Source organism: Carettochelys insculpta, chromosome 3, assembly GCF_033958435.1.
Source record: "Carettochelys insculpta isolate YL-2023 chromosome 3, ASM3395843v1, whole genome shotgun sequence".
Taxonomy (NCBI): Eukaryota; Metazoa; Chordata; order Testudines; family Carettochelyidae; genus Carettochelys; species Carettochelys insculpta.
In genome coordinates this window covers 127,412,535-127,435,404 of record NC_134139.1, presented here as the reverse complement: position 1 = coordinate 127,435,404, position 22,870 = coordinate 127,412,535, and the positions used below count along the sequence as shown (strand labels likewise).

Below are 22,870 nucleotides of genomic sequence, written 5' to 3'. Positions count from 1 at the left end.
TACATCGAAATAAGCTACTTCGATGTTGGCTTCACGTGTAGACGTAGCCTTAGAGAGAAGGCCATGTCAACGGTAGACCCCTCTGCGCAGAATCCGCACTGCGATTCGGGTAAGAATATACTGGAAATGTTGTATTTTGCCATATTACTTTTAAAACAGATGTCTGATTAAGTAAAGTCCCCTGTTTCTATCTGGTCTTGCACTCTGCATATTTCTGTTTGTTCTAGAAATGCCGAATCCTCCTCCTCTTCCTGATTTGGTGGTCTACAGTAGATCCTTACTTTAACATCGGCCCTTTTTCCTCTTTTATCTTCACCGAGAAATGTTCAACTGGCCTGCCTCTCACCTCCTTTGACATCAGAGCAAATATATATAGATATATATTCTTGATGTATAGTTCAGTATTTCCTCCTCCCCCTCAGTCCATCTTGAGTGATTGAATTTCCTGAAGACACTATACCAGGGCTCTGCAACCAAAATAGTGAGAAAAGCCATTTTTTTCAAATTTGGTTACAAAAATCAATACTTCAAGAGCAGCAAGGCACATGAATATGAGACAGTCCTTAATAAGTAACATCAACCAATGCTTTTGGTAACCCCAATTTTAAGAACAGAACAAGCTCAATGGTTTGTACCAGTTAGAAACGTGAAGTTATTTCACCCCTGGGTTGGAGAGCAAATGAGGAAAAGGAAAACGCTGCACCTGGGGATAGGCTCTTAAGCAGGATGGAGCAATGACCAAATCAACCCTCCACACCAGTGCGTCTCAATTTTTTTTTTAAAGTACTCCCTTTTAAAAAAATTATATGTATCCCCAAGAACCCCACTTTAACCCAATCCCCTCTCCTTTCTTCCAGAGCCAGGCACCCCCTGTGCCATTACCCTGCTGTAATCTAATGCTGACAACTCACTAGAGCCACTGCCACCACACACTTCTCCCCCAAAGGACAGGGGCGGGATGTGTGCATGCAGTGCTCCTGTGGCTCTGAGCATATTATTGCTCAAAGAGCCACATGCAGCCTGGGCACATGTACCTCCTGGACTTCTCTCACATCTAGGGGTTGGCAACATGCCAGCAGAGTAGGACGCCTGCCTGAGGCAAGCTCTGTAACCAGGCCTTGCCCACAGGGGGCTCTTGTCAGGGGAGTGCAGTAGAAGGCAACAGAGGAGTCAGCAGCACCAGCATCCGGACCCACAAACGACTCCTTAAAGAGCCACAGGTTGCCAACCTCTGTAACCAATATTCCAGTAATGAGATTTATCCCACCAAGTCTTTGTGATTGTGTTAAAGTCATTATTTATTTCATATGCTAATACTTCCAGTTCATTCCCTTACCGCCAGCATTTGTGTACAGTCTTCTAAGACGCTGAGCAGATTCCAGTACTGATTTCCCTTTTGCTGCACCAATGACCCTCTTATTCAGCCTTCCCTAGCATGCCCGTTATCACTCCAAACCATGTTGTGTGCTTTCCCGTTCTTCCAGTGAATTACTTAAATCACGCAAATCAAATAATTTAGGTTCTAAGGCTGTATGATCCATAACGTATTGCAGCTGTAAGAGCTCACAAAATTGCTAGCTAATTGCTTGTGTTAGGCATGTATTTAAAAGAGGAAAAAACTGGCAAGACGTTCTCTTATTCCATCTCTGATGATGGGTTATGATGTCAAGAAGCCAAAACTGTTCCTCAAGACACAATGTAAATTCTTAGAATGTTTATAGTCATGATGTGGTTAATACAGGAAATGGGCCAGTAAAAGCTACTCTTCTTAGAATGTGCTATGATTACATCGCACAAGCTAAAAAACTGAACAGGTATATAGTATTTTTAGACATTTTCAAGATTTTGTCAATAACACCTATCTTTCAGTTATTTCCAAAAGTTGCTCACGAGTTCTGGTTGCTTTTCTGCAACACACCTACCCTCACATCCTCAGAAACACATTTAGAAATAGTGATGACGACAGGTGCACCTTGTAAGGGCATGTAAGAAAAGTGGCATGCTTCCTAAAAGAATCATAGCTATTCTTGGACAGTTGCTTATTTTTAAAAGGAAATTTCTGTAAGAATGAGTGCATAGCAGGAACCCTATTTTCACAAAATATTTGGTTGTCTTGTTTCCTTACCTGTTCCTCTAAGAATCAAACCATATTGCTTCAACCTGTCTACATTCTGTTATCTTGTATAATTTACAACTTTTCTTAAATACTTGTATTTTCAATCGCTTTCCAACAAATTATGATTATATTTAATAAAAAATTAATAACTAAAAGGAAATATAATTTAAAACAACTGTTAGTGTAACATTAAGACAGAGAATTAAGACAAAAATAGGTGCACACAATTCCATAACCGTTGTTTTGTATCAAATCTTTCCATCTGACTTATACACAAACTACAGTTCTCCAAAATACAGTCACAGCTACCAATGACTGATTTGGAGCGTTCCTGCTAGCAAGAGTTTCTCATCCTCCTAAAACCAATGTTGTTCGAATACCCCTGTAGTGAAATTAATGGGAGTGTTCAGAACTAACTTAAAACACTAATTTTGCTTTTCAATTCACAAAACACACAAAATCAGTCAACAAGCCACTTTTACCTAGCAATAAAACATTTTTGACATTGTGTGAACTCTTTTGCACCTCTACAACAGACAAAACACTATCTTTGGTTTTATTTAAAAATTATGAAAATTGCACACATGACATGGAAGATTCAGAAGTGAATTAATGTTAAAATCACAAAAGAAAGCAGTATGTCTGACTATTGGGTGTGACATAATGCAGGTTCAATGCTAATTCCATGCAACTACTCTCCTGAGCAAAGGTCAGTCACATTACTAAATTATATCTGACAGTTTCATGCTGTACAACCAGCCTACTGTTTCCCCCACTAAATAAACCGTTGCAAGGCTACCAAACTCATTCCACCTAGTCCTTGAAGCAGACCCAGACCAACTATGCTTTCCCCATACCAAACAGTAAACTGATTTTTCAGAGATCTGTATAAGCTTACGCCTCTCCAAATATTTCCACAGGAACAAGCACTCAGCCTCCGACTTTCCTTCTCAAATTACAGTCAATCAAAAGACAATTGGAGAGGGTGCCTTCTCCTCTCACCATCTGCATTACCCAGAAGCAAGCAGTTCATTTTTAGTTAAAAATAGAGAGTCATTTTCCAAGATAGTTCATTTAAAACACATATGCATAATTTTTGGACAGAAAAAGCCAGCTGTGGATTTCCAGAAAGTTCTGTATAGTAGTAATGGAGCACAAACTTTCCCCTTTAAAAAAAAAAAGTATATACTTGAGAAATAGGTGCAAGTATAATTATGAAACCTTCTTCTGGTTTCAAAGTTTCATGCAATTCTTACTAAGCTGATTTATTTTTAAACCAGAGAAAGAACGCATTTTAAACATACCTTGAAATGTACTGTGATGTTCCAAGGAAGTGCTGTATTTGATGCATGAAGGTCAAATAGCAATCCAATTGGAAAATGCCTGAAAATGAGAGGAATGTGGAAAAGTATATTAAATGCATGCAAGTAACACAATTAGAATTATACATAACAAAATTTCCAGCTCCCAAAATTAAAACCTGCCAGTTATTCCCCATCTTTTTATTTTATGTGAAGCATGTTCAAAGCACTGTACGAAGAGAGATGACTGACTTAGGTTTAGTCACTGGCACAGTCAGGACTAGAACTCTATAGTTTTTAATTCCAAGCTTTGTACTCAAACCTACAGAATATCATATTGACTTCTGACGTGACTCCCCACACAACCTCCTGGCTAACAGCCTAAGGGAATGGTTGCAAAGAGGCAGCAGAACCGAGGACATACTGTAGGCAAGGCCAAGAAGGATTTGTTTCATTTTTTTTAATCCCATGACCATAAAACTAGTCAGAACAAAACAGAAAGAAAAAGGTATCTGGAAACTGAGTTTTAAGGTTTACTAGCAATATCATTAAACATGAGTTACAAGAATAGAGATTGCACCCTCTAAGGCTGTGGACACACTTGGCCAAAACTTCGAAAAGGCCAGGTTAACGGCCATGTTGAAGATTACTAATGAGGCACTGAATTGAATATTCAGCGCCTCATTAGCATTAGGATGCTTCCATCCGCAGTGCTTCAAAAGCGCCGTTTTTGAATGCACGCTGCTGGGCATGGCTACACGGGGGTCCTTTTCGAAAGGACCCCACACATTTCAAAATCCCCTTATTCCCCTCAGCTGAGTGGAATAAGGGAATTTATGTGGGGTCTTTCAAAAAGGACCCCCATGTAGCCACACACATTCGAAAGAGGTGTTTTTGAAGTGACGCTGCCAGAAGCGTCCGAATGCTAATAAGGTGCCTAATATTCAATTCAGTGCCTAATTGGTCATCTTTGAAATGGCCATTAGCATGGCCATTTCAAAGTTTTCGCAAAGTGTGTCCACAGCCTAAATGTTCACTTTCTAACTTGAAGTAAAAAAAAAAAAGGTAGATAAAATTACTATGCCAAAAAAGCTGGCCTTCTGTGATATAATACTGATCTGGTCAAGAAAAAAAAAAAAACCACACTATTTTAAACTCCCATGTATGTTGCAAAACTTTTCTGTACCAAACTTTTTGTACAGAAACCTAAAAGTTGCAATCTTGTTAAATGTGTCTCAATGAGACAAGTGGGCTTTAGTACTCAATAGAACTTTCTGTTAGGTGTGGCACATCACGCTCAATTCTTTTATGCCTCCAAGGAGTTTAGAAATTAGTATTTTTGGAAAGATGACAAAGTAAAACTGTTTCTTAGGCCCTTATCCTGAAAATATTTATGTACTTAACTTCAGACACTGCGCAGGCCCTCTCAATTAAATGGGACTGCCCACAGTGCATGCAGTCAAGCATGTGTTCAAGACTTACCAAAGTTCTGGCCTTAAAGAGAAAGAGATGAAGCAGAAAATAGAATAATTTCTAAAGAAACAAAGTGATACCTCAGAATATTTTCATAACAGCTGAAAATCTATATAAAACAATTTAGTGCTTCAGCACCATCTGCTGGCAAGTTAGCTCAAAAACTAAGACAAGCTTAGAGATACAAGATGTGTAGGTAAAATCTTTTATTGGTTCAACTTCTGTTGGTGAGAGAAACTTCCCAACTTACACAGACCTCTTCTTCAGGTGTGGGACTGTGGTAAAGTGACCACCTGTCCCATTTTGGTCAGAACCACGTCATTCCCCTGTGTCCCATATTTGTCTGGGAGGAGATAAGGTCATCCTAGACTGGGGACCAGCACAGCTCTAACAACACTGCATTGAAGACCAGACTAATTGACTAAACATTCAGATAGAAGTATGTTGTTTTTTTAAAACATTTTTTTTTTTTTTATAGTTTAGATATTACAATTTCCTAAAGATGCAAAAAGGGTGAAAGAAGAAGAAAGGGGCTCCATTACTGCTTTTTTGCTGGCAGAAAATGAAAACCAAGGATGGACACAGAGCAGATCTTTTAAATTAGAAAATATGGCTCCATAATTAATGCACACATTTTTACTGCTAAGGGTTCTTAAATAGTAGAAAATCTGTGGTGTGCAGTCATGGCACATGACTCCTACAGTAGAGATCTGCGAAGGCAATTCATGGAAGAATACTCTTGAGATGGACTCAACAGAGTAAGTGCGCATTTCCTTTAAAAATTACATTGCTATACATGGGGTGGGAGGGAGGCTTCTGAAAAAGCACCAAGAAAAGACAAAGCATCACCCAGAACAAGTCAGAGCACTGCTATTTTCAGCTAAAGCCGGCTTACTGTGAAGATAACAATCACCTGTTACATAAACGATAAAAAAGAATTCAAATGACACAGAATTTGTGGTGAAGCTGAAAGTTAAAAAAAATACAAGGTATTTCATGGTGATTGTTATTCACATATTTTCTCCTCCAAGGAAAGTTTGGGGTGTAACAGAAATGAAAGACCAGGACCTAAATACATTAGCCTTGACCATCAGTTTAGAGCTAATACAGATATGGAAACCATACAAAGTATGCAAGCTGAACACTAAGATATAGGGTACAGATTGCAACTCCAAAACCTGACACTTTCTGGGTCCAGCAACATCCTGCTTCCATCAGGACTGGGGATGCTCCTGGCCCAGAGAGCCCAAGAGTGGAATGGCAGCCTGTTGACTGCAAGGAGGTGGGCAGCCTGGGGTGAGAGCCCACAGCAGCAAGAGGCCAGAGGCAGAGCACCGGCAGCAGCATCACTGGAAAATCCAGTCTGGAGCTGGAGCACTGCATGAGGAAGACCTGAGCCTTGCAAGTTTGGGGCTGGGGCTGAAGCCCTATTTGCGAGGTGGACTGGAGCCCCACTGGAGACCTGCAGTCCCTTTAAAGCCCCAGGGAGCCTGTGATGGACTAGAGCTCTGCTGTAGCTCTGGGCCATGGCTGGAGCCCCGTGTGCAGGACTGACCACAGCCCCACAACAGCAGCATGGGTGCTGAAGGCCCGAGCCAGAGCTGTGTGTGTCTGGGGCCACAGCCCCATGACAGTCCTGCAGCAGCATGGGCCAACATAGCAGGGAGCCCCACAGTAGGTCTTGGCCATTCAGAGCACAGCAAATGAGCAAAGAGCTGGTGTGGGAGCTGAAGCAGACGAATGGGAACCTGTGGCAAGGGACTTCCGCTGATGCCTATCATTTGGGACTGGTCAAGTCCTGACTACGCTGGACCAGAGAGGTTCAAACCTGTACAGAACAGACACCTTACTTTTGTTATGTCACCATTTTTCTTTGTGTGTTCATAAAAGATAATACAGAAGTCCTATTTTAATCAATAGTACTTTATGGATTACCACTTCATGAGATTCTGGGGTTCACATTTTACAAGCAATATATTTATATTTCACTCAATGGCCGTGTCTACACTAGCCCCAAACTTCGAAATGGCCACGCAAATGGCCATTTCGAAGTTTACTAATGAAGCCCTGAAATGCATATTCAGTACTTCATTAGCATGCGGGCGGCCGCGGCGCTTCGAAATTGACGCGGCTCGTCCTGACAGGGCTCCTTTTCGAAAGGACCCCGCCTACTTCGAAGTCCCCTTATTCCTATGAGCAGATGGGAATAAGGGTACTTCAAAGTAGGCGGGTCCTTTCGAAAAGCAGCCCCGTTGGGACGAGCCACGCGGCCGCCCGCATGCTAATGAAGTGCTGAATATCCATTTCAGCGCTTCATTAGTAAACTTCGAAATGGCCATTTGCGTGGCCATTTCGAAATTTGGGGCTAGTGTAGACGTAGCTAATGTATAGAATATTGTATTCAAACCCTAGCAACTACTTTTTAAGAATCAGCTCCACTGCTTTTTTGTTGATAATCACTTCTAAAACAATGTCCTATTATAGAGAGACAATCTTCTTTAAAAAAACATTATTTTTTTCACTCTATTAACAGTCAAGTTTCCTATAAATGGATGACTGATGACTCTTTTTTCCCCAGTTTGTTTTCTTTGTGTTTTAGTAAACCTGATTTCACATAGACTGTGACCATTTAATTAAAATGTTTTTGAAGACTTTAAACACTGTATCACTATATTACTATTACAACGTTATTCTATTAAGTTTTCTAAACAAGAGACAAAAAAAAATAAAATTAAAAACTATCATCAAAAACTTATCCAGTCTCCCATAATGTTTATGAATAACCTTTCTGTTTGCATAATGTCTTAATGTTGCCAGACCATATTAACCTATATTTGCTAAATGTTGTTTAGCATTAACATTATATATTCTGAGGGTGACTCCTGCTTGTTCAGAATAGGCTTACTATTTTTAATTTGTACAACCCAGGTCACAACACTTTCCCCATGTGAGTTCCCCCAATCCATTCCACTGCCACTGCTCCATTATCCTGCTGCCTTTAAAGGTATGCCGCTGTAGCCAGGTCCATTGTTTCTCTTTGCGCAACAGCTCTCTTCCACGGTATTAGAAGAATCTCTACTGATCTTTTTACATTCATGATGTCCATGAAGCTTCCGAGAGGGTTAATGAAAAATGTGGTCCCTCCACCAAAGCCCAGGTTTATTAGCTTTTTGGGCATCCTACAGACTCCATTTTTTCCTTTTCTGCTTCCTCAGTATTCTGAAAAGGGCTGAAGCTTGGAGAAGATTAGTGGGTTACAGATTGTTGTAATAAGCCATAAATCCAATGTTTCTATACAGTCAATATTTGTAGTGCCCAGCAGAAAAATGAATTTAAACAAATGCTTGTACCAATACGTAACCCATTAATCCTAGCATTTTGTCTTATGACTGCAAAAGGGTTAACAGGCTACGCTGCCTTGAAAGGTCCCTTATACTACAGTATACTGAACAATTGGTTTCACCTTGCATTTTGTTGAGACTCTGGGAACATCTTTTCCACACCTCTCTGCATCTCTGAAGCTGGTCTTTCAGCCCCATAGATATTGGTCAAATAGCTCAACATCTGAAAATAAAATTTGTGCAAATGCCTTATAGTTTTAAGTTTACAAATCTTCTGTTAAGCACAAAGATACCCAAACCATGGGCAATTCTGTGGTAGTGTTGCAATGAAAGACCACAAGCCTCTCCATGCACTGGCTCTTATGTTCCTCATTCCCCACCTCCATTAGGAAAAGAGAGTTCCGTAATACTTGGGAGCATCTTCCTCCAGCTCACCCCGGTAACCCAGTGAAGGTCCTATGTATCTTAGATTAAACCAGAGTAGAACATGTCATTTTACATCATAAAAATAATAAAAAAGTTACCTAAATTAACTCCTTGAGGCAGGGCCTACATGTTCTCTTTTCTCTACTGTACCCACCACATTGCTGGTGTCCATCAAATACTATCCTTCAGACAACTTAATACCTGTTGAACCTCTCTAATCCAGAACCCTCATGTCTGGCAACATCCATGATCCAACATGATTAATTAGCTGGATGATCACTTATCATGGGAGTGGCCAATTTTCCCCTGGTCCCATAAAGTACACATGCTTAACTTTATTACTATGTGCAGCTCCACAGATTTCAATGGGACTTCTAGTTGTAAAGATAAGCATTAATAGATTTGATCATGATTAAGTGAACCCATTTTTACTTGTTTGCAGTTTACCTTCTAAAGTTATTCCTCCTGAAGTAGTGCCCCATGCTCCTAGAAATCAATCTAATACTAATTCAAATTTTGTTGGAGCTGCTCTCCATTCCATTCCTGTCTACCTCTGTTCAGAAGATGTCTGAGAGGCTTATTTTAGTTTGGATATCTAGGTGCTAGCTTAAGATAAACAGTCAAAACAAAGCTCCTTAACTCATTTTTAATCAGTGTGCACAGCATTATGCTGCCTGCACTCAGGCTTGTAACCTGGACATCATTTTCAAGTTGAACTTTCTGTATGACCTATATCTAAAACTTGCAGATTCTTTCTGACTACGTCTACACTAGTGGGTTTTGTCAGCAACATGGCTATTTAGCTGACAAACCCTATGGAACATCCAGGTTCCCAAGACGTTCTGTTGACAGTAAGTCAACAGAGCACAGCACTTTTGTCAACACCTGAACCCTGTTCCCCATGAGGAATAACGCCTTCATTGACAGATTCTGTCGACACTGGGTACCCCCATCTACTGTGCTTCCTGTTGGCCTTTTTGACGATAAGAGCGGCCAGGCAGCCTGGCCACTCTCTTTCAACAGAGCAGATCAGTTTTGCAATCCACTTAGCAGTTTGGCCGCAATCTGCCGACAGAAGATTTTATCGGAAGATCTTCCGATAAAAACTTCTCTTGACAAATCCCTGTGATCTAGACATAGCCCATACATAACATCTCAAGTTATGGCCTTTCCTATCCAACCCACGCAGCTGAAACTCTCATCCAGGCTTTCAACATCTTGTGCCATTATTACTGCAATATCCTATCTGCCTTGACAAATGCAGTCTTACACTGCTCATATTCACTCAGAATTCTGTAGCAAACATACCTCTCCTTACCCATCACAGACAGTGAAGCCAGGGAATGGATTCAAAGAGAGGGGTTACCTCATCTATTTTGCATCAGCATAAGCTGCTTACTTCCATTTTCAAGGTCCTTCACCATCAGACCCCTTGCATACCTATAAACTTTTATTGCTAGTAAAATGTTGAAACTTTCCTCCTATCAGCCAATTATGCTGCCCTCCACTACCCACTTGTTAAGTTTTCAAACATCTTTGTGACTTCTCTTAGATTGCCTCACAGGCTTGTGAAGAACTCCCTGTCAATGTCCACCTATTATTCACCTTCAAATCTCTCCTTCGCTGTGAGGCCTATAAAAAAAAAAAATTTGAAAGCTGGGAGGCAGCTGGTACCAGAACACACTACCTACCATTTTCACCAATACTTTCTATTTCCTTGGACTTCCCCCATCTGTTTGTATCCATATGTAATTTTATCTTATATTTTATGGTTGGGGCAGTGATTATCTTTTTCTTCTGTGTTTGTGCAGCATCTAGCACAATGGGATGCTGGTCCACAATCTGGGTTCCTATGTATTATGATGACACATATATAAGAAAAAAGAAGGAGATGGTCTAACAGAGAAGTATTGATATACAGATTAATTTTTAGTTAAACCCATTTGAAACCAATATATTAAAAGACCAGTTTCCTCCCCCCCATTACAATATAATGACAGATTACACAGATCACATAATTTCACTTCTAAGACTGTAAAACAAGCATTATATCTTTTTGTTACTCAAATACTACCTAGTACATTGTGGACAAAACAATTCAAAGTAATAATCACTGTTGTCCAATTCAAAGGGAAACTTTCGCCACTTCATCTCTAGCTTCATACAGAAATTTCTTGCACATATTCCAGTTCTCTTTTTTGTACTGCTAACCATCTAAGCAATATATTTCATAGGATTTCATTAGCCTGCATATAAGAAGACAACACTTGCAACCCAGCAAACGCAAAGCTGGGTCCATAAGATGACATTTAGTTTTCATGAAGATCCAAGAGGCTAATATTAATATTTTCATTTTCACTAAAACATATAGAAATGCATCTAGACATGTTAAAAACAGTTTGCTTTGTAGAGTGGATGACTAAGAACAAATGCTATCCCGACTGAGGTAGTACACATCATAGCTTTCAATTCGCCTGCTTTAAAAGCAGTTCTCCTTCAAAAATAATTTCACAGTCTATGTCAGAAAGTAGAAAGGGAAAACCTAAGTTCACAAAACAGTTGCAAACAACATAAATCTTTTAGATTCCCCATTTAGGGAGGGATAAAATCACTAATCAGTTTATAAAGGTACGTATAAAACTTGTAAAGTTGACACAATAGTCTAAATATTTTACGTGTGCAGAGCGTGTTACATCTGTTACAGTCTTTGAATATTCCGTGCTTCCAAAGCATCAGATCTGTTGCAGTAAGCATTCAATTAGGTGTTCTACAAAGTTTAACCATCATTCATCCAGTCACTAATTCAAAATGTTTGTAAATAATTAATATTGTGATGGTTCTCCGTGGCTACATCTGCACTACAGATATCTTTCAAAAGAAGCCCCTCTGGATAATCTCTTCCGAAAGAACTTCTTTTGAAAGAGTGCATCCATACACAAAAAAGTGGATCAAAAGAGCAATCAGCTCTTTCAAAAGAGAGTGTCCACACAGCCCAGGCTCCTTCAAAAGAACAGGACAGGGATGGAAAAAGTCAGGTGCCATGAGGACTGCTCTTTCAAAAGAAGGGCCCTACAGAGCATCAACACAGGCTCTCTTTCAAAATAAGCTTTCAAAAGAAGGTGTTTTTCCTCAAAACAGAGTGGAAGAGTGCTTTTCAAAGGAGAGCCACATTCTTTCAATTTACTTTCGAAAAAACTGTTTTTGTGCATAGACACTCCACGGGATCTTTCAAAAGAACTTGCTGGTGTAGATGCAGCCTGTAAGAGGATGCAACTGGACTGAAACTTCACTCTTCACAATAAGATGTGATTAGTTTATGATGCAAATACTGACTGTGCTTAGGTTGATTAATCTTTTCATACAGTAGTGTTTTAATACTATACATGCAAAGTTTATAGATCAAAAGTTAAATCAACTCACCATTTAAGCGGCGTTCCTTCATATTCAAACCATATCTCAGTAACATCCTCTTGTCTCATAACTTTTTGAAAGTGCTTTTTCACTTTGTCTGTTACCAGTGTCAAGTAGCTTATTCTAGGTAAAAGCAACTGCAAGGAAATTTTGCATAAGTAGATGTCATTTATTTGTAAATTTTAGAAATCTAATCTAAAGCTACATATAAATACGGGTTTTCAAGAACAAAGACAAAATATACATTTGGCATTCATTTTTTCCCCACACATGCAGTACTTTCAGACAGAAATAGTAATCTCCTTCTTAAACACCAATAAGAACTTAATGCCACCAAAATATACTTGTTCTAAAATAAAAGTTTTCAACTAGCATCAGCTTTGAAAATATTTTGTAAAGTTTGTAATTTTTTTTTCCTACATCACTCAATGCAGCTGGAGGGAGACAAATAATTTATTAAAAGGCAAAAATTACTCAGTGGTCAGGTCCAGTTATATTTCTCATAACTGGACTCATCTTTCAAATAGATAAGCATTAAGCACAATATTCCAAATCATTAGCGAGGCTAGGTACACTTCTACAAATTATTGCTTCATGATAAAAAATAATATGCACCGAAAATTTGATCAAACATCTGATTAATTTTTAATATGAACTCTTCAAATTATTAAATTCATACCAGTGTCACAGTGCACTGTGTATTCACTGCATCTTGTAAGTTCCATGCCCTTTGTATTTTGTATTCATATTTGATATCCATTAAGGATTTCTGCAATTTTTCTCCAATTCCTAAAACCTCACTTAGTGCACCATCAAAAACAGAAGGAAAAATTATTAGTATTTTATAAAATTAAACAAGACAGAGTCTATGCAACTCACTTTTTAAATATATTTACTACTCAAATAGAAAAGGCATACATTATCCAAAATAAAAAGTTTGCAATCTAAGTAAAAGGCAAGAAAAAGAACTGAACCCTCAATCAGCTAACTAGTTCCTAACATTTTACAGGCTGTTACATATACGGTTGCCAACTTATCTGCTTTTTGAGTACGCTAAACTGAAAAAGCTAGTTTCTCATCTGGAACTTCTATACCTATCATTAAAAAATTATAACTAGAGTAAGCTTCAAAATAATATTTTCAAATAGTTTGCACATTTGATTGCACTTATATAGAAACAACTTCAACCTTTCCCCACAAAGGCTGGGTCTAAACTTGCCCCCAACTTCGAAGGGGGTGTATTAATCACGGCCATTGGAGATTACTAATGAAGTGCTGTGGTGAATACGCAGCACTTCATTAAGCTAATTCTCCCCCGCGGCATCTTTGAAGTGTCAAGGAAAAATAAAGCAACTTTGAAGAAGCGTGGGCACTTCGAAGTGCCCACAACTACACCCATGCCGACACTTCTAAGTTTGATGCTCCAAAGTTGCCGTGGGGAAGAATTAGTCTAATGAAGAAGTGCTGCGTATTCACCACAAAACTTCATTAGTACTCTCCCATCTCCCTGATTACCACACTCCCTTTGAAGCTGGGGGCAAGTATAGACAAGCCTGAAGTAAGTAAGAAAGGAACTAACTGAAAAAGACCTTAGAAACATAAAGGTAAGCCTAAAAGCCATTATATAAAAATCCAAAGGATGTTTTAAAAATACTTACACTATGCTGATAAATGGCTGACTCAAAAGATTTCATTTAAATGTTTTTAAAGTTAGCCAAACAAGTTGACATTTCAATTTTAAAGTCGTTCTAAAGTTACCATCTCCTTCATATCAAACTATTATTCCACATGCCATAGCAAAGAAGCCTTTTGTAAAAGAACTACTTCTTAGCATTTTCCCATAATTTAAATACTCCACTTATAGTTCCTGTATTTGCAAGAATCTACCTTGGGCACAACATTTAAGATTGGGAAAAACAAGTTACAATCACTTCCTATACTTGAGATGAGTGATCAGATACTTGTCTGAAGTACCAGCCCATTTCTATTTACCATGCATCTTACTGTTTCTGTATCACATTAATTATTTGCTCCATTATCTGACAAAAGTAAAAAATTCATTTGCGAACATCTAGAAGTAAATAAGGATCTGTTTTGAGATCATTTCTATTCAACGTCTTTATCAACAAGAGGGTTACAAAGGAGGGGGGAGAAAAATTATTCTCCTTGACCTCTGAGGACAGGAGAAGGAGCAATGGGCTTTAACTGCAGCAAGGGAGATTTAGGCTGGACATTAGGAAAAATGTCTTAACTGTCAGGCGGTTAAACACTGGAATAAGTTACCTCAGGAGGTTGTGGAATCTTCATCACTGGAGATTTTTCAGAGCAGGTTAGATGGATACATATTGGGTATGGTCTAGACAGTGCTTGATCCTGCCAAGAGGGTAGGGAACTGGACTCAATGACCAGTCCAGGTCCCTTCCCGTTCTAGCATCTTATGATTCTATGTTTTGTAGTTGCTGTATTTATTAATATTTATTTTCACTGTACTGTACTTATGGAAAATGTAACTAAAATTTTCTTATAGTTAAAATACTGGTTATTTGAGAGTTCCAGATAATTGAATGCTGGATTTGAATGAATATACTGTACCTACAGTTCAGATTAAATCAATGGGCACTATAGATACTTTGTGTCTCAAATCATTTAGGTGAATGTGGATTTAGGTAGCTAACTTTAAAAGACAAAATGAAAAATTTCAACCTTGATTCTCTAGTTTCTCTCAACTGAAGTAATACATTTGCCTGTTCTTAAAACTTGAGAATTTACATAAATCCTATATTTTTCCAAAACTGCCTAGACTGCCCGATAGCTTAAGTCTTCTGAACAGTAACTTACGTCTTTCTTCCTCTCCAATACCACTCAGACCTACTTTCAGATCATCACTTTTCTCCACTTAGCAAGAGAACCTAATTTTACTATTTTCTTACCCTAAACTTATAATTATTCATTCCAGTGAATACAAACTACACTTGAACCTCTTTAATCCAGCAATTCTTGGAAATTGGGTATGCCGGACAATGGAATATTCTGGAGGACACTGGGGATGGGAATGTGAGATCTGGGAGGGATGGAGGGTATGTGAGGGGGCTGGGAGTGCAGGGCCTAGGAGCGAGGGAGATGGGGTGCTTAGCTGATGCCCCTCTTTTTGGGGCACATGTGGCTCTGAGCCCTCCACCACTCCCAGGCTCCAACCCCAGCCAATGGGGGAAAATCCAGGGAAAAAGCATCCACGGAAGTATGTTGCTGCACTCTTGTCCCCATAGCTGGGGGAAAGGGGAGTGGCAGCACACAGAGCTGTTTCCTCCTCCCCCGGCAGGATCCAAACCATGGACATTGCCGGATTAGGGAAAAATCTCTGCAATCAGGGTAGGTGCATATCAAATCTACTTCATAAGTGCAACAAGTCATCTCTAGTTCCTTCTCTCATATTTCGTTAGTTTCTCATCTCTCTTGCAAAAATCCACATTTAATCTAAATAGTTAGATATTTTATCAGGTCATGTACACTCAAATAATCCAAATAATAATACAAAACAAAAATGTTTTAGCTCAATATTTTCCTTTCTTCAAATACTGATGCTAGAATACTATTGACAGGCGTGTTTAGAGAGGATAGTTGTGATGAAATAGATGCATAAAAAAATCATATATTTATGGCCTTTAGTCCAGTGTTTCCCAAATGTGGTTCCGCAAAGTGAAAATAAGGGTTCCAAGAGAAACTGCTGTTACTATAAAAGACTCCTCTGCAGCTCCCTGCCCTGATGCCTCTGAAATAGTAGAACTAAACAGAATTGGTTTAACAGCCAGCAGGAGGGATCCATCTGTTAAACCAACTAAATTTAGTTTTGTTACTTCAGCAGCAGCAGGGCAGGGAGCCACACATGTGGCCACCTGGCATAGGCTCCCTAGCTGGGGTCACAAATGGGTTAGCCCCACGGGCCAGTTTGAAGCTGAGAGAGGTTAAGCCTTGGGATGGGGGTGATGGATTTGACATTGAGAGGGGTTAAGCCTGAGGACAGGGGGGTGGGTTTGTGGGATACAGGGGGCAAAGTCTGGGAATGGGGTTCCGCAAAATTCTTTCAAGTTTACATGGGTTCCATGGCCAAATAAAATTGGAAAACACTGCTTTAGTCCATCATTGCAGCAGTGGTTATATTTTTTTTCATCTGAAAGAAGTCAGAAGCATTGTTACATAGGGCATTTTATAAGGGCTTGTAAGAGTTGTTACAAAACTGCTGAAATATATGTTTGCCTCGGACAAAAGTAAGTTAACAAAACTGAAGCGGGGTAGGGGGAGGTAGGGAGACACATTAGATAACAAGAGAAGCATCCCTCATTAAACTGAAAAAAAAAATGCTACCAGATATAGTGAGCTCTGAGAGTTAGAGAAGGATGTTTTCCCCTAAATACACAGTCTTTGAGTGCATGAATATTTAGTACTTCGATTACAACAGAATGCATTCTTACCTCACAATAGAAATTAAATTCTTTAACCCATTCCCTTGCTGTCATCTCATGTCTACTCCCTGGAAATCTTTTTACAAAATTTCAGCAAAATTAGAACAACTGTTCTAATTCAAGTATTGCTATTTACATGCTCAGAGCTGTCTACACAACCATTTACATCAATATGTACCCAGAGAGTAGTTCTTAATGGTTCTCAATCCTGCTGGAAAAGCGTAACAAGTGGGGTTCCACAGGGATCTGTGTTAGGACCGGTCCTGTTCAATGTCTTCATCAACGGTTTAGATATTGGCATAGAAAGTACGTTTATTAAGTTTGCAGATGATAGCAAGTTGGGAGGGGCTGCAACTGCTTTGGAGGATAGGGTCATAATTCAAAATGATCCGGATAAATTGGAGAAATGGTCTGAGGTAAACAGGATGAAGTTTAATAAGGACAAATGCAAAGTGCTCCACTTGGGAAGGAGCAATCAGTTTCACACATACAGAATGGGGAGAGACTGTCTAGGAACAACTACAGCAGAAAGGGATCTAGTGATTATAGTGGACCGAAAGCTAAATATGAGTCAACAGTTTGATGCTGCTGCAAAAAAAGCAAACATGATTCTGGGATGCATTAACAGGTGTGTTGTGAACCAGACAGGAGAAGTCATTCTTCCACTCTACTCTGCGCTGGTTAGGCCTCAGCTGGAGTACTGTGTCCAGTTCTGGGCACCGCAGTTCAAAAAAGATGTGGAGAAACTAGAGAGGGTCCAGAAAAGAGCAACAAGAATGATTAAAGGTCTAGAGAATGTGACCTATGAAAAAAGGTTGAAAGAACTGTGCTTGTTTAGTTTGGAAAAGAGAAGATTGAGGGGAGACATGATAGCGTTTTTCAGGTATCTAAAAGGGAGTCATAAGGAGGAAGGAGAAAACTTGTTCTTCTTGACCTCCGAGGATAGAACAAGAGGCAACGGGCTTAAACTGCAACAAGGGAAGTTTAGGTTGGACATTAGGAAAAAGTTCCTAACTGTCAGGGCGGTCAAACAGTGGAATAAATTGCCAAGGGAGGTTGTGGAATCTCCATCACTGGAGATATTTAAGAACAGGTTAGATAGATGTCTTTCAGGGATGGTTTAGATAGTACTTGGTCCTGCCATTGGGGCAGGGGGCTGGACTCGATGGCCTCTTGAGGTCCCTTCCAGTCCTAGTGTTCTATGATTCTATCATTCTAATATAACTTACGTCACTTAAGGGTCTAAAAAAGCCAAATGCTCACACATCCCAAACTGTGCAAATTACATCAACCTAAGCACTGTTTGTCCCAATACTAAGTCACTAGGAGACTCTTTTTGCTGACATAAATTTCTGCCTCTTGTTGAGGAGGAATAATTGTGTCATCGACATACTCCTTCACTAGACACACTGCAGCAGCACAGTGGCACTGATGTATCAGTGAAGTGCAGACTAACCCTTATTCTAAAGAACTGGTGTAAAAATATCCTACTTACTTCTAATATAGGAACAATTCTTAGGATCTCTCCATAAGCATATAATAAAACAAGCACACTTAGTCACGTGCATTTACGGGCATTCATTGCTCACACTGGACACCTCCATACCCATGTATGCAACACAATTCATTTGAAGATCAAATGAAATGCCCAGCCTACACTTTTTAAAACATTCACATTACTACAGTTTTATGAATGGTAGTAATGGTGGGAGTACTAGCACAAACCAGACACACTTTTCTTTTGTAAACTCACTGGCTACTGCTGATAGGAATAAGGGGATTTCAAAGTTCCCAGGGTCTTTTCGAAAAGGACCCCCGTCTGGACTAGCCGCGTGGCAGCGAAAAGCAGCAATTTCGAAGAGCCATAGCCGGTGGTATGCTAATGAGGTGCTGAATATGCATTTCAGCACCTCATTAGTAATCTTCGAAATGGCCATTTCCATGGCCATTTCGAAGATTTGTGCTAGCGTAGACACAGCCACTGTATCATCTACCTCTGCTTGGAGCAAGTCTAGGTGGACTACTGATGATAACACCAGCTGCCATCTGGTCAGAACCAATACAGCAACACTCACTGTTGCTTACATTAAAAAAGTCATGAAGACCAATCACCACCACCACCACCACTCCTACTATAAGTATCAAAAAGAAAGAAAAACTCCAGACATGATTGGGCTATCTCTGCATATTTTTATTGTACAATAAAAGCTATGTTGTCTAGTCCTATACCAACCAGAAAGCTCTAATAACCAGCATTTCTGATTGTCATTAAAAGTTATCTTAAAGCCTAGCTGGCATGGTGCTGGCAGGCTCCCCACTAGGCTCCATGTGGGTCCTCGGCTGATGACAGCCTGAAAAAAATGTTTGTGTGGGCACTATGTGCTGCTTGTATCCCATCGTGAGCTCTGGCTCCACAGATCCCATTGATGGGTACCATGGCCAATGAGAACTGTGGAAGGAGTACCTATAGGTGGAGTCAGCCCACAGAGATGCCTAGCTGCACCTCTGCCTAGGACCAGCAATGACAGTTTGCCACTCGTAGGGAGCCTTCTGAAGTGAGTACCACCCACATCTGGCACCCTGAAATCCCTAGACCTGAGACTCCCTCCTGCACCCAAACTCTCCCCCCATTCTTAAACCCCACATCCTAAATTCCTCAATCCCAACCCCACTCCAGAGTCCACACCACAAACCAGATCCCTCATGCCCTCTTGAACCCAATCCCCTGTCCCAGCCAAGAGACCCCTCCCACATCCTGAGCCCCTTATTTCTGGCTGTACTCTGGAGCCTATACTCCCAGTCCAGAGTCTGCACCCCCTCCTACACCCCATCCCCCACCTCACTCCAGACCCTCTCCCACACTCCAAACTCTCAGTTAACCAGAATATTTGACTAATCTGCATTCCCAGTTCTCCCAACATACCAGATAAAGCTTTTACTGTACTTACATAATAAGGTTCAGCTTCCCTTTCAGTTATCTCATCCTGATACAGCGTGAAACAAGCTGGTATGCGTCCAAACCAGACATCTCGAAGCACATCTTTGTCATCTGTCATTCTTCCAGCAGGCGCTGAAGCACATGTAGACTAAATTATTTCTTCATCTGGAACTATGCCACACCCCCCCAAAAAAAACACAAAAAACAAAACAAAAATCAGCATGATCAGCTTTTTTCAAATAATATACAAAAGTTTACAATACTCCCCTTACTATAATCCCATGACAAGATATAGTAAGAAGAAAGTTCTCTTTATTGAGCTCCCAATTTCTTAACTGCTACAAAGGAAGAGTTTCTCAAAAGCATTAATAGATAATATAAATTAAATAACAGAGCACTAATCACCTAAAAATATAATTAGCTCTTTTATACAATTTGCACAAAAGTTCTCAAACTCCTAAGATGTCAGATCATGTAGGAGGCAGTGGCAATCATAGACTCTTAGGACTGGAAGGGACCTCAAGGGATCATCTAATCCATATCCCTGAATTTACAGCAGGACTAAGCGTTATCTCTAGACCATCCCTGACAGGTGTTTATCTAAGCTGCTCATAAAAATCTCCAATGAAGGCAATTGCACAGCCTCCCTAGGTAATTTATTCTATTATTTAGCCACCCTGACATTTAGAAGTTTTTCTTAATGTCCAATCTAAACTGTCGTTGCTGCAATTTGAAGCCATTATTTCTTGTCCTAGCCTCATAGATTAAGAACAATTTTCCCCCTTTGTGTGTAACAATCTGTTATGAACTTGAAAACGGTTATGTCTGTCCTTCTCCAAATTAAACAAACCCCGTTTTTTCAATCGTCATTCATAGGTCATGTTTTCTAGACCTTCAATTACTTTTGTTGGTCTTCTCTAAACTTTCTCCAATTTATCCACATCTCTTCTGAAATGTAGTCCCCAGAACTGTACACAGTATTCCAGATGAGGCTTAATCAGCACAGACTACAATAGAAAAAATATCGCACATGTTGTGCTTACAACCCTTCTGCTTGTACATCCCAGAACAATGTTTGGTTATTCTACACCATTGATTAATATTTATTTTGTGGTCCACTATCATCTCCTTTGCAGCATTCTGCCTCTCTCTATTAGCTAGGTTTAGGCCTAGTCTATGTTAAATTTTCACGTCGACTCTGCAATGCTGCTCTCCAGCTTTGATAACTAGATTGACGGAAGAATTCTTGTCTGGACCTAGCTACTGTCTTTCAGGGTGATGGATTATCTATGCCAACAGGTCACTTTCAGCATTGTCTACACTGAAGCACTACAATTGAGATGCTGTAACATTTCAAGTGCAGAAAAGTCTTTTAGGCCTTATATTTTTAAAAATGCATTTTTCTGAAATTAGTTAGAACTGTAATACTTCAAAGGCTCTAGGTGCTTTAAAAGTCAAATAAGCTGCTTTTAATAAGTCTAGTTTCATTTTAAAATGAAATAAATTCATCTTTAACAATGACTCTTACTAAAGGGTGGCCGATTAGAGAATAGCATAATAGCATCTTCAGAATTAACAACTACATGACAAATCTGAACAGCAGTGGAAAATGGAAGATGTCTACATTAAAAAAAAAAAACTCCAAAAATTTGCCACCATTCAGCTCTATCAGTCAGCAATATGCAGAGCCCTAGTGAGAGTAGGCTACTTGTATTTTAAGCAACATACACCCTAGCTCAGAACAGGTATATGGTGCTTAAAACAACAGCAGCATTCAATGGCCCAGCTACACGAAGTTTCTGAAGACTGCTTACTAGTTTAGCTGAACCAGTACCTACAATGCTAAAAACATTTTTACAGCATTCCTACATAATCCTGTCTGCAACTAAGACCAAGGTGAATCAGCAAGACACAGTGGGTATATCCTGTAGACATATCTGAACAAACTTGCAACTGGTTAGCTCAGGTACCGGACAAAGCAACACTGGGTTTCAGTACAGCTGTACAAGTCTGGGCTGCTGCTGGCTCATTACTTCAGTACCCAAGCTAAGAAGATCAAATTTAGCTCAGACATACAAACCAGTCATGCCCAGTGACACACCCACAACCAATCAGACCAAAAACTAGCCAAAGAAAACAAAATAGCAGCAAATGAGTTAGTATGTTAAAACTCTGTCTCCTCACTCCAATTGTTTTCCATGCACATTTGCAGTCTCTCATGGTTACTCGGCTGACAAAAATGTTTACTACAGTTACTATTATTAATCATGTCCAGTCAACGCAGCACTACGAGCTGGACTGCTCATTGGCTCAAGAGGCTGAAGTCCCTGCTTGAAAGCAAATCTCAACTCGGGTTCAGTTTTTACGAAGGTGCCCGAACGATTGTACAAGCTCGGGCATTTTTGACACACTGACCAAAGAAAGAAAAACACCAGGTGACTTCCGGAGCTCAGGAAATACTAAGGGAACTGGCCGGGAGGAAAAACCCGTCTCTTCACTTACAAACACAACCAGTTTGCTACGGAATCCTTCAGGGCCAGCTGGTACCATTAACACAAACCCACCATGACGGCGTCACCCACCTCAGTCTCACCCACTGCCTCCTCCCTCCGGCCCCCTTCCCCACGCGTTAGTCCCCCCCAATACACTCACTCACTCACTCACTCCCCTCTCCTCACCCCAGTCCCCACTCGCTCAGCGCCTCCCTGCCCACGTCACCTCCACTCTCATCTCCACCCCTAAGCGGCCCTACGTCCCCGTCCCCCATTCACTCCCAACCACGAGGGGGCCCGCGCTTCCCGGGGGTGGAAATGGGAGAAGGGTGCTCTTACCTGACTCTCTTCCGCGCGCATGTGTGGCACAGGCCGAGGCTCCCTCCGCCACTCCGAGCGCAGTCTGCCCATCACGTGAGCAAACGCTTCCGCCCGCGAGAAAAACTCCTCCAACTGTCGCCGACTCCGGAACTGGCCGCTAAGGGGCGTGGTGATGGGAGTGCGGCGCGGTAGAGTGACGTCACTCAGACTCCCGCGGTGTGTGGCTGGTCTCTCAGTTCTCTGTGTGCGCGCGAGGGGAGAGGGGGCGCCTGTGCGCTGAGGAGGTCTGAGGTGTCGGGCTATTGGCGGCGGCGGCCAGAGGCCGCAAAGTGTGACAGGGCAAAGGAAAAGCGGCTGCCAGCAATCTCAGTAACGGCTGCCCGTGACAATCGGTGAGGGGAGCTCTTCTGGCCTCTACGCCCAGCAGGAGCGCCTGAGGGCCAAGCCTAGTCTGCTCCCGCTTTCTGTGGGGACTAGAAAAGGGCCGTGTCTCCTTGTCTGCAAAATGGGAATAACCTGACTGGCAAGAACTGAATGTGGGTGGTACAAGGTGGGTGAGGCGTTATCTTTAATGGGATCAACTTTTGCTGG

The 22,870-nt window shown here is 40.7% G+C and overlaps 1 protein-coding gene across 9 annotated transcripts in view; it reads right to left on the bottom strand.

The window, feature by feature from the left end:
- The window catches only part of ATG5 (autophagy related 5), a 123,798-nt gene extending 101,403 nt beyond the window's left edge, over positions 1 to 22,395 (bottom strand). Inside the window, exons 1-4 of one of the 9 annotated variants that reach the window (XM_074990801.1) lie at positions 22,298 to 22,395; positions 19,477 to 19,637; positions 12,078 to 12,205; positions 3,421 to 3,499 (exon numbers count right to left, since the gene is read on the bottom strand). In XM_074990801.1, the coding sequence (XP_074846902.1) occupies positions 3,421 to 3,499; positions 12,078 to 12,205; positions 19,477 to 19,584 (315 nt within the window). In that variant the 5' untranslated portion in view covers positions 19,585 to 19,637; positions 22,298 to 22,395. The other 8 variants (XM_074990802.1, XM_074990805.1, XM_074990800.1 and 5 more) reach the window with 8 other exon arrangements.
- Positions 22,396 to 22,870: the final 475 nt, after the last annotated feature.